A 12604-nucleotide genomic window follows, 5' to 3' on the forward strand; every position below is an offset into this window, starting at 1 on the left:
ATCAGGACAGCAGATAGCTTACACACCTTCCGGCGCAGACTGAAAACTCATCTCTTTCGACTCCACTTCGAGCGATAGAATGACTAACAAAGAACTGCTAACAGAGCACTTATATACTAATAAAGGACTGGTTTATCTAAAGCCAGTTGAGTAGCACTTGAAACGATTGGCTCTTTGAAACCTGATGTTCTTATATGATTCTGTTTTCTTTAAGGTTGTGTCTTCCTGGTCGAATGTATTTATTGTAAGTCGCTTTGGATAAAAGCGTCAGCTAAATGCAATGTAATGTAATGTAATGTAATGATATGGTGATACACACTCTTGTACAGTAGGTGGCGGTATGCACCTTAAAGTTGTTTGCAATCTGCCAAAAACCGAGAGAAGAAGAAGAACCTGTATCGAGGTAGCGTCTCGTCGCTACGGTTCCCTTTCTCTGTGTTCCTGAGAAAGTGTGTGTGAGCTCCAGCACTACTGATCCATCATATGTGTGTTTGGATACACCTCTGAATGGACTGTGTGCTCTTTTTTCTGGAGCGTTTACCTCGGACTATAGGAGCTAGCTTAGCATGCTAGCTGGAAACACGTTAGCAACACTAGTCAGATTGAGAGTTTGATGGAGAGAGAAACGGTGTGTTTAACGGAGTTTGCAGGAAAAGGTGATCTAGTAAACATGAGTAAAGTCCAAATGCTGCTGTCGTTGAAGAAGCAGCGACTCACTGCTGCTGCTGAAGATATATTTGCTCTGTTTGAAAAAACGATAGCAGAGTACGAGGGGGAGCTATCTCTTTACAAAGAGGAGATCAAGAGACTCCAGAAACTACTGGACGCTGTTTTACAGCCTCAGCTTCGGATACACAGAGCAGGTCTGTTCCCTTTACCCTTAATTAACACTTTACACTCTCCAGTAGCACTTTATTATCACATTAATAACACTTTAGACCCTTTATCAGCACTTGCTGCAGGTAGTAGATCCTGAATTAAAAGTACAAACCCACACTGTGAAAATACTCCATTACAAGTTTAAGTACTGCATTCATATCTTATTTAAGTAAAAGTATGTAAGTATTATTAGACACATGTACTTTATTATAATAATTAAAATGTATTACGGAAGAGCAAACCTACCAAAATACGTATATTTATAAAAACACATACATTGAATAATATGCCATTTGTGTAAGCACTAGTTAAATGTGACATACATTGATACTTTAGTTTTAATGTGCTTCTTTATTCACCTTTTTATTTTTAAATGTGTAAAAGCCAATACAAATAAATACTTTGGATTAATTCAAATTGCGGGAGAATAATTAATACAGAAATCAATGAATACATATGTTCAATAATAAATTAAACACATCTAAAATGTTACTTGATTTTACTTTAATGACTGTTTTTAAATGCCTTTGTCTGAATGTCATTCATTTTTGTAAAGCACCTTGAATTGCCTTGTGTTGAAAGGTGCTATATAAATAAACTTGCCTTGCCTTGATAAAGAATAGGAGAACTAGTACAAAGGTCATTAAGTAATTAAAACATTAATATAAATAAATGTAAAATCTCATCAATCAATTATTGCCAACATGTATTTATAATATATTCTGTGTGTACGTTTATAACATTTTTCTGTGTGTCAAAATGAAAGACAGCCCACATACCTATCAAACATTTCTATCAACGGGGGAGTACTTCAGGAAAGTCGACGGGGGGGGGGACTGGGGGGCTAGTGGAGTACTTCGTGACCACAGAGGGGAGTCTCCCACCGCAGCCGGTTGGCGTAGTTTTGGCACAATTCCGTTGTACAGACTGACGTTAACAGCAGCCCTGTCTGTGCACACGGAGACCGACTCTGTCGTCCGGTGATCTAACCGCCTTCTGGAAATGCTTCACAAGTATGTCGGTACGCAAATGCGCTTTGTGACACAAGTGACGGTACGCATTTCAGATTACGCACATAACCTGCGTACCAGTTATGTGCACCCCTGTACTACAGCACAATTATTCTCCGTCGGGACTTCCTGCAACAACACCACACCGTTATCTTGATTCTGATTGGCCAGAAGACATCAAAGATGTTCTATTGAGAAGACGATCACTACGTGACAAAAGTTTTCAAAACTGTTTCTGGTCTTCGGTATTTCCAGACAAGTGGCTACTGAAATCAATCTTACTAACTGCTGTCTGTGCAATTCTCGGCGCGAGTTGGCGGACTTTATTTTGCTTACTTTAACATCATTTTTCATGGTGGGGCTAAGCCATTTCTTGGTATCTGTGTAGCCTACCCCAGCCATACCCTGGCGCTGCCACCGGTGGGATGTATGGGGCGGGCCATTCTGAAAATGCGTTAAATATTTTAACGCAATTAATTAAAAAAGTGAATTACCGCCGTTAACGCGATAATTTTGACAGCATTAATATATATATATATATATACTATATATATATTTTGAGAGAGATATACACTAGTATTAGACGCAGTCAAAAGTTTGGACACATCTTCTCATTCGAAGATTTTTATTTATTTAAATTGGTTCTACTTTTTAGATTTATACTGAAGACATCAAAACTATAAAAGAACACATATGGAATTATCTAGTAAACAAAAATGTAAAATGTTGCTGGCTACTGCAGAAGGCTGTAGTAGCCATGCTGGTTAAGGGTGCCTTGAATTCTGAATACATCACCAACAGTGACACCAGCAAAGCCCCCCCCCCACCACCACTATCTCACCTCCTCCTCCAGGCTTCACAGTGGGAACCACTCATGCGTAAACCATCCGCTCACCTTCTGTGCGTCTCACAAAGACACGGAGGTTGGAACCAAAAATCTCTAATTTGGACCGATCAGACCAAAGTACAGATTTCCACTGGTCTATTGTCCAATCCTTGTGTTTCTTGGCCCAAACAATTCTCTTCTTCTTGTTGTTCATCCTCAGTAGTGGATATTTGCAGCAATTGAACCATGAAGGCCTAATTCACGCTGTCTCCTCTGAACAGTGGATGTTAAAGGTCCCATGTCATGCTTTTCCTGTTATTACCCGTCCCCTTGTGTGTTATGTAGCTTTTTCTGCAAACGGTCTGCAAAGTCACAAACCCTCAAAGTAGACCCTGTAGCGAGTAACACTCTAACACAGAAAAGACGTGTCTATTGTTACGACCCACCCTCTACTCTGTGGTAGTGGCTCGTGGGGAGACCCGCAACATAAAATAATACACGCAAAAACCAGTACTTGATAACGATCATTTATTGAAGTACAGCCGTTTACTCACATAAGCAATCCGGCAAACGAAAAGAGGTCTGGAGGACTGGCCAAAAGAAACAAACAGGAGGGAACCCGAGCCAGCCACACCACGGGCCGTAGGACCCAGAGTTTTTTTCCAACTTTTTCAGTCGGGGCCCCCCTTGGGTAATTGGAAATATTTGCGGGACACCCCCCAACCCATCTATATTGGTGGGATTAATTGTATATTGTTGTAAAAACATTACATTTTCCCTGCTAATAATAATAAGATACAAAGATCCAACTATAATTTTATATTTTCTTTTTTTACACATGAACAAAAGTGCTTGTAATAGATCAGGGGTGCCCACACTTTTTTGGCTGGTGAGCTACTTTTGAAATGACCAGCTCACCGAGGTCTACCAACCAAAAATAAAATCTCAAATTGCAAGGGTTGCTGAATAACACATTTTATTTATACATGGGATAACTACAATAGGGCTGCAACAAACGACAAATTTGATAATTGATTAATCTATCGATTAATTAAACGATTAATCGACTATTACTGTATGCCTTGCACAATTTCTCAAACGCTCTTATTTAGCCATCAACTTTTAGATTTAGCTTGAGGTTGTTTTAGGCATGTGGAAACTAACAATGAAGACAATAAAGATGAATACTTGATTCAAAAATACACTTAACAAATTGTGAACAAAATTAACATTGCTTTTTGTTTAAATTAAATAAATAATATTTCACATGAAAAGAAACAACAATGTTTTAACAAATCTTATTAAATAATCTGATGACAACTGTAAACAGAATAGCTGAAACTTTAACAAAATAAATAACTGTTACCTCTAATCATTGTTCTAACCCATGTTTATATAATTGAGTTAACTCTGTCTGTTGCTGCTAGCATACATAACACCTGATGTGGAAACGTTACTCGTAGATGGGGCTACAGAGCTACTAGAAAGACAGTGGAACCCGGTGCATTCCTCCGTCTGAATGTGGTGCACTTTTGCTAAATGTTTAGACAAATTGCTCGTATTACCGCCCTTACATGCTAAACACTCTTGGCAACGAGCATTGTCCACCTCAAGACGGGGAAACATTTAACCACACCTTGGAGTGCTTCTCTCCGCCATCCCCGCCGTGTTTTGCTGCATGTAGCAGCCGATTATGTGTAAACTGCCCCGCCCCCTCGCACACAGACAGGGGTGAGAGAGATCCCGTCTGGATTGGAAAGATCGAAAACACACCGACCATAGACAAATTTGTTTGTCTTTTTGCATGTTATAAACGAGTTGGCGACACTAAGACTGCAAGTAGGGTTGGGTACCGAAAACCGGTTCCAACATTTCGATTCCAACGGCATCATTTAGAAATGTGAATTTCGGTTCCGTTTTTCGATGCCTGAGGAAATGTTTCTCGCTGCTCTCCGTAGCCTACTGTATGACTGTGGCGGGGCGGGAAATGTAGCTACACTTCCTACAGCCGGCGTAACCTGGGACCAGGGCCGGCCCGTCGCACTGGCATTATAGATGTTCGCCTAGGGCACCAGATCTGTGGAGGCGCTGCGCTGATAGCTCTGGGAGGGGATGATCTTTTTCATATGGGTGTTTAGAGTTGTACCCCCTAGATCTAGTCTCTAGTAATTCTGCTCAAAGTGCACCAGATTGAAGCATTTTACTTTAAAATGTTCAAACATTTCTTCCCGGTATCCCTGAGAAGGCAGATATGCTTGTTTTTCTCAACAATAACTGTTTTTAAATGGGGGGGGGTTTCCTTTAAAAGTTGGACTGTGGCACTGTTGTATGTGTTATGTTATTGTGATTAGTATTCTGTAATGTTTGGGGTCAGTTTAAAGTTTGGCATGTCATTTAACAGGAAAAAACATGGATTTTGGCTCATTTCGATGCCTAAAACGGCTTTTGTGAGAGCATGAATCGAATCCCAGAAATGTTTCAAGAGATCACAGTCCCAAAACAGATGCATAAATGTTCTTTCTTTTACTTTACATCTCGGACAATTTGGAGAGTTTTCTTTGGAAATTGTATGCATCTTTATGGGTGTGAGGAAATTTGTTGAGAAATTTAAAGTTTGCTTCTTTGATTTTATTGCTTGTGAATGGAAAAGTGTTCTTTCACAACTATTCAGCCAAGTAATTTCATCGATCTGTGTCCCTAAGTCCTTTTCCCAGATCTTTTTTAAAATTGGAAAGGATGACTGAGCTCTTTTAGAAAAAACTGCATTAAATTCTCTAATTTTACCTTTGATCGTGCTCGATGACATCAATATCTCCTCCTCTTCCAACAATCCCAATCTCAATTTATTGCTTTTAATAATTGATTGGATCACGTTCCTGATTTGAAGGTATCTGAATCCATAACAAATAAAAATCCATATTTTGAAATGTCATATTCTGCTCTTAAATCATTAAATGATTTCCATGTTATATCTTTGTGAAACAAATGTTTCAATTGCTTTATACCTGATTTCGTTGAGTCGTTCTTGCTGTAATATGGATTACAACAGCAGTCAAATAGGGCTTTCCACTGTGCACTAACTCTACCTCTGCACAACACAACTGATGGTCTCAAACACATTAAGAAGGCAAGTAATTCCACACATTGACTCTTGACAAGGCACAGGTGTTAATTGAAAATCTGTCACGATCACAGGTACAGATCAGAACCCAATAGCACGACTCGGATACAACCAGTTTTTAGCAATGTTCAGTTTATTCAGGTCAGGGACAGGCAGGGTCAAAACCAGGAAATCCGTCAGAGAGGCAACCAAAACCAGACAGGGAGCAGGCAGGAACTCGAGATCTGAATAAAGGCAGACAGGGGTCACAAACCGGGCAGGTCAAGAATCTAGGCTAGAGAATAACACACACTGGAGAGCTTGGCGGAAAAGACAAGACAATCTGGCAAAGGACAAGTGATAGTGAGGTGGTATAGGGGTGATGAGGGAATGAGTAACAGGTGAGGGGAAGGGCTGGGAAGACCAGGTGAGGGAAGTGAGCTGATTGCAAGGGCCTGGAGGAAGCTGGGATCTGAAATTACAGGAGAGTTAAGATGAACCAAACAAACAACATATGTCTAACTTGTGACAAAACCATTCCAGGTGTCTACCTCATGAAGCTGACTGAGAGAAGCCAAGAGTGTGCAACGCTGTCATCAAGGCAAAAGGTGGCTACTTTGAAGAATCTAAAATAAAAAAAATTTTAACACTTTTTTGTTAACTAGATTATTCCATATGTGTTCTTTCATAGTTTTGATGTCTTCAGTAGAAACAAATTAAAATAAACAAAAACCATTGAATGAGAAGGTGTCCAAACTTTTGACTGGTACTGTATATAAAAAACACACATTTTAATATTTAGCAGCTTCCCTCATCTATAATCATTTATACAAGCGCAACTTTGAACATGAACAGCATTAAAATGCAACATACAAAATAATCAAGAAACCTCATACATTGAACACTGACAGGGAACATTTTACTGCACCATCATTACTTTTACATAAGAAGTTGCCGTAAAATGTTCTGTTAATACTTGCATACTTTTACTTAAATAAGGTTTGAATGCAGGATTTTTATTTGTAACCGAGTGTTTTAATTCTATACTGTAGGCGTAGTGTATCTGTGAACGATCCCAAATACAATTCATTGTTTACATTGCAGCTAGTGCTACGCCAGAAGAAAACATTGGAAGTGGAAAGGGGCTGGGCTACATAAGGTGAACAAAAAAATACACAATAGGTGGGACTAAGAAAGATAATGTGAAAATATAAAAACAAAGGCATTAATTAGGGCTGCAAAATGTCTCCCATTTTAATGGTGATTATATTTTAAATGCTAACACTTAACAGTTTATTCTGACTGTGTGTTTCCTGTTTCCTGCAGATGTCCAGCTGCTGGTGGTGGTTAAAGAAGAACTTCACCCTGGCCAGCAGGAGTGGAGCACCAGTCTGGACCAAGAGGACCCAGTGCCCCCCCCACACATTAAGCAGGAACAGGAGGAACTCGGGATCAATCAGGAGGGAGAACAGCTTCAGGATCTGGAGGAGGCTGATATCACCAAGTCCACTTTTACTCCTGACCCTGTGAAGAATGAAGATGATAAAGAGAAACCTCAGTCCTCACAGCCTCATCCAAGACAACCTGAACACATGGAAACAGAAGCTGATGGAGATGACTGTCGAGGACCAGAACCAGCCAGGAACGCAGATCCAGAGAGCAGTTTACAACCAAAGACTGAGGACGACACTGGAGACTATTCTGAACCTGACACTGGAGACTCTTCTAAACCTGACACTGAAGACTCTTCTGAACCTGACACTGAAGACAGTGCTGATTGGAAAGAGACCAGAGAACCTGCATCAGGTTCAAACTCACTGAAAAATAGACATGAATCTGTCAGTGATCCACGACATAGTGCTGAAAATAAACCATTAAGCTGCTCAGTCTGTAAAAAAGCTTTTTCACAGAGTGGAAATTTAAAGGCACACATGAGAGTACACACAGGAGAGAAACCATTCAGCTGCTCAGTCTGTAAGAAAGCTTTTTCACGGAGTGATCATTTAAAGGCACACATGAGAGTCCACACAGGAGAGAAACCATTCAGCTGCTCCGTCTGTAAGAAATATTTTGCAATGAAAAAAGATGTAAAACGACACATGAGAATCCACACAGGAGAGAAACCACACAGCTGCTCAGTCTGTACAAAAACATTTCACGGAGTGCAAATTTAAAGACACACATGAGAGTCCACACAGGAGAGGAAAAATAGAGCTGCAATGTTTGTGACAAAATATTTAAATGTCATTGTCTCAAAAGACACAAGTGTGTTGGTCGTCAGCTGTGTGTGTGTGTGTGTGTGTGTGTGTGTGTGTGTGTGTGTGTGTGTGTGTGTGTGTGTGTGTGTGTGTGTGTGTGTGTGTGTGTGTGTGTGTGTGTGTGTGTGTGTGTGTGTGTGTGTGTGTGTGTGTGTGTGTGTGTGTGTGTGTGTGTGTGTGTGTGTGTGTGTGTGTGTGTGGTCACCGACCGACCTTGGTTCATTAGAGACAATACACTGGGGTAAATTGTGCCATTGATAATTGAAGTAAAACAGATCATTTTAATCTCTCAAACAATCCATCCAGACTTTGTACAATGACCAATGGAACCTGCTGGTGATCCATTGAGGAGGCTGTCCTTGAAGCGGGAACATGAACATGGGTGGGACTGCATTTCCAGTGGCGTTCACTGCACAGGCCACAGTGACGAGCTCTCCTCTTTCAGCAGATGTTACTGAACCCACTTGTTTCTTCCCTTTCTCTGTGACAACCTGCTTGGGTGTCTGCACTAAAAGCAAGACAAATTCAATACAAAATTATTTATTTAATATTTATTTAAAGTTTTAACAACATCAAAGGCCACTTTTCTATAACAAGGCCTATGAACACCTAACATCCTACTTGTCCAATGCTGCAGGGAAATATGAACTTCTGTTCCCTTCTGGCTGTTCCACCAATTTGCTTAAACAAGGCCTAGCGCCACATGAACACATACTCAGAACAAAATTAAAATTCCAAAATGAGCACCTAATCATCTGCATCTGAATCTCTTCACAGATTCGGCCTACTACTGAACATCCCACTTGTCAATGCTGCAGGGGAATGTGAACTTATACTCCCTTCTGGCTGTACCACCAAGTTTTTGTGGTGTGGGTAGTTTCTTGAGCACATCACCTCTAGGGATGACTCCTTCATCATTCTCTCTAAATGTGAAGATGGGCTTTCCATCAACAGACCTCTTACAACTTTGCTTCAGAAACTTTGCACTGATCTCGTCACCTTCAACATTCTCCACCAATCCAACATAGTTATAGGATTTGGATTTTTTACCTGCAAACTTCACAATGACAAAGTCACCAGCAGACAGATCCTTGTCACCATCATCATCATCACTCTGGACATCTGACATGTGTTGGCTCATGAGATGGTCCAGGCAGGTGAGCAGCTGCACTGGTGGAGGGCTCTTCTCCAGGCAGGTCAGCAGTGGCACTGGGTTCATCTTCTGGATGTGCCCTGTCTGTCACCATTGATGGTGCATAGTCTTCTTCCGGGAAGATGTCCCTGTTGAAAGGGTATATGTCTGTTGCTCTGAAACCTGAGGTTATGTTTGTTGGTGACATTGCAGAGAGGAACGCTTGCTTCACAAGTTCCGAGACCTCATAGATCGATACGGTTCGCCCAGGATGTGATCGCATCCACCCATCCATCGCTCGGTTATAGTAGGTTTTGAGTGGTCCATAGACAGTTTTGTCTAATGGTTGCAAGCGGTGTGAGGTGGCAGGGTGAGCATAATGACCCCATTCTCTTTAGCAATTGTCACTGACTTGAGTGAGATGTGAGACTCATGGTTGTCCAGAATGAGCAGGACTGGGTGATCGGTGGAGCAGTTGGTGTGGCGGATGAAGTGCTTCAGGAAGATGAGGAAGGCGTCTTCATTCATCCATCCAGACTTTGTACAATGACCAATGGAACCTGCTGGTGATCCATTGAGGAGGCTGTCCTTGAAGCGGGAACATGAACATGGGTGGGACTGCATTTCCAGTGGCGTTCACTGCACAGGCCACAGTGACGAGCTCTCCTCTTTCAGCAGATGTTACTGAACCCACTTGTTTCTTCCCTTTCTCTGTGACAACCTGCTTGGGTGTCTGCACTGTCGTCACACCAGTTTCATCCATGTTGTACTTCATGTGTGGAGGGAAGCTGTACCTGAAATGAAATAAAGGTAGTGCTGATGATCAGAGACGTTTAAAGCAGTTTTAACATACTTGGATGTGGTTGTGTGTGTAAATGTCAACTCTGCTGCCGAGGACAGAAGACCCTCTCGCCAGGCTGCCAGGCTAGTGTGTGTGTGTGTGTGTGTGTGTGTGTGTGTGTGTGTGTGTGTGTGTGTGTGTGTGTGTGTGTGTGTGTGTGTGTGTGTGTGTGTGTGTGTGTGTGTGTGTGTGTGTGTGTGTGTGTGTGTGTGTGTGTGCGCGCGCGCATCACAGTCAGTACTTTACACTTCAGTCTACAGAAACACACACACACACACACACACACCTGAGGAGGAATAAGCCCCATGAATGTACAGTCGTTGGAGATATGTGTGTGAGATTAACCCAGGCCCTTTGGCACAAATCACCCCAAGCCCACCATTTTGAAAAAAATGCATCCCCCAGCTGTTTTGAGCTAGCATCATGCTAACTGTATAGACTCATGGTGTAGCTTACTAAAGCACTAAAACATGTGTGAACTGTTTTCAAAGTTGTCTAAATTTTTCAAACAAGGCAATCAAAAAACCTTGATCATAGACATTTTACTTTGGAGGGCAACAAATAGTTTTTTGAACTTAAATGTACTTACCTCTCAAGCCATGTGTCTCCCTTCTTTGCAGGATGATTGAAATGGATGCCTCTTCAAAAATATGTGGTCACATGACCAACTTCTTCTATGGTTTTTTAGATAACAGGGGTGGCAATACTTGCCCCTTGGCACAAATTACCCCACTCTCCCCTACTGGCAGGGCCGATTTTTGTCAATAAGTTTCTGTTTTTGTAGTGTATTTGTCTTTTGTAGAGATTTTTCATTTATTCTTTATATATAAAATCTCGCCTAGAGCAGCAAATTGTCTAGAACCGGCACTGGTACCAGGCCTAATTGTAAATGTATATTGTATGTAGACATACATTTATTATATATTTTTTGTATTGCATTACACGTTCGAAATAAATCAAATCAAATGTGTCTTTGAAGAGGTGCTACATTACTGAAAAACAACTGTTAGTGTGTTTATACACCAGGCTGCAAAAGATAAATATGCAATTTGATGGAGAGGCATTTCAGTGCAGAATACATTTATTGGGCATAATTTCCACACTGTGGATTCTTCAATCTGCAAGGCAATAAAAAAAATAAACACAGCAGGTACAGAATACATGACTAAAAAGGCATACTGTAGTGTGAGTATGTGCAGCTCAATTAAAAGCAGCGGCAAATAGGTGCGTTTTTTGTTGGGATTTAAAAATAGGAAGTGTTTTGGCGGACGGGCATGATTTAGGTTTGTTCCCAATTGTTGGGGCATAATAACTAAAAGCTACTTTTCCATGTTTAGTGGTTATTCTTGGAACAGAGAGCAGACCCGACCCAGAAGACCTCAGACTCCTGGATGCTTCATAGTGATGGAGTAGGTCGTCTATATACCTCGGTCCTAAGCTATTTAGTGATTTAAAAACTAGCAGTATTTTAAAATCAATTATTTGGCAGACTGGAAGCCAGTGTAATGATCTCAGAACCGGAGTGATGTGATCCACTTTTCTAGTGTCAGTGAGTACTCGAGCAGCAGCGTTCTGAATCAGCTGCAGCTTTCTGATAGATTTTTTAGTGAGCCCTGTGAATACACTATTGCAGTAGTCGAGTCTACTGAAAATAAAAGCATGGACAAGTTTTTCTAAATCCTGTTGCGACATTAGTTTCTTAATCCTTGATATATTCTTCAGGTGGTAGTATGCAGACCTAATAACTGTTGTAATGTGACTGTTAAAATTCAGGTCTGAGTCCATTACTACACCCAGATTTCTTGCTTTGTGAGTTACTTTGTAGTCTGCAGACTGAAGCTCTGTGAGTACTTTTAATCGGTCCTTCTTTGCTCCAAAAACAATGATCTCAGTTTTTTGTTTGTTTAATTGGAGAAAGTTCTGATTCATCCAGTCAGTGATGTGCTCAATGCACTCACTCAGTGTTCTAATTGGAGAATAGTCTCCCGGTCTAACTTTAAAATAAATCTGGGTGTCGTCTGCATAGATGTGATAGCTTAGATCGCTCTTTTTAATAATTTCAGCCAGAGGTAGCATATAAATATTAAAAAGAAAAGGTTCTAAGATGGAGCCTTGAGGAACCCCGCATGACATATTTATCAGGGTTGATTTGTAATTGCCTATTGAGACAAAGTTTGTTCTGTCCTTCAAGTAGGAGCTAAACCAGTTTAGAGTTGTTGCTGAAACTCCCACCCAGTTTTCAAGACGGTCTAACAATATGTTGTGGTCAACAGTATCAAAGGCAGCGCCGAGATCTAATAATACTAACACTGATATTCTGCCACTGTCAAAATGCATGTCATTTAAGACCTTAACAACTGAAGTCTCAGTGCTGTGGTTAGGTCGAAAGCTCGACTGAAACACATCAAAACCGTCAGTTAAAAACATGAAATCACTCAACTGTTGAAAAACTGCTTTTTCAATCAATTTGCTTAAAAAGGGAAGGTTTGATATTGGCCGGTAATTATTCATTATGGTTCTAGGTTATGCTTTTTTAGGAGCGGTTTAATTATCGCAGT

General features: G+C 40.8%; 1 protein-coding gene across 1 annotated transcript; it reads left to right on the forward strand.

The window, feature by feature from the left end:
• The first annotated feature begins 565 nt into the window (after positions 1-565).
• Positions 566-8113, forward strand: LOC139435624 (zinc finger and SCAN domain-containing protein 5B-like). The gene is made up of 2 exons (XM_071206356.1): positions 566-863; positions 7142-8113. Exons 1-2 carry the CDS (start codon positions 614-616, stop codon positions 7987-7989), a joined length of 1098 nt encoding a protein of 365 aa, XP_071062457.1. The 5' UTR covers positions 566-613; the 3' UTR covers positions 7990-8113.
• The last annotated feature ends 4491 nt before the right edge of the window (positions 8114-12604 follow it).

The sequence above is a fragment of the Pseudochaenichthys georgianus genome, chromosome 17 (assembly GCF_902827115.2).
Source record: "Pseudochaenichthys georgianus chromosome 17, fPseGeo1.2, whole genome shotgun sequence".
NCBI classification, from domain to species: Eukaryota; Metazoa; Chordata; class Actinopteri; order Perciformes; family Channichthyidae; genus Pseudochaenichthys; species Pseudochaenichthys georgianus.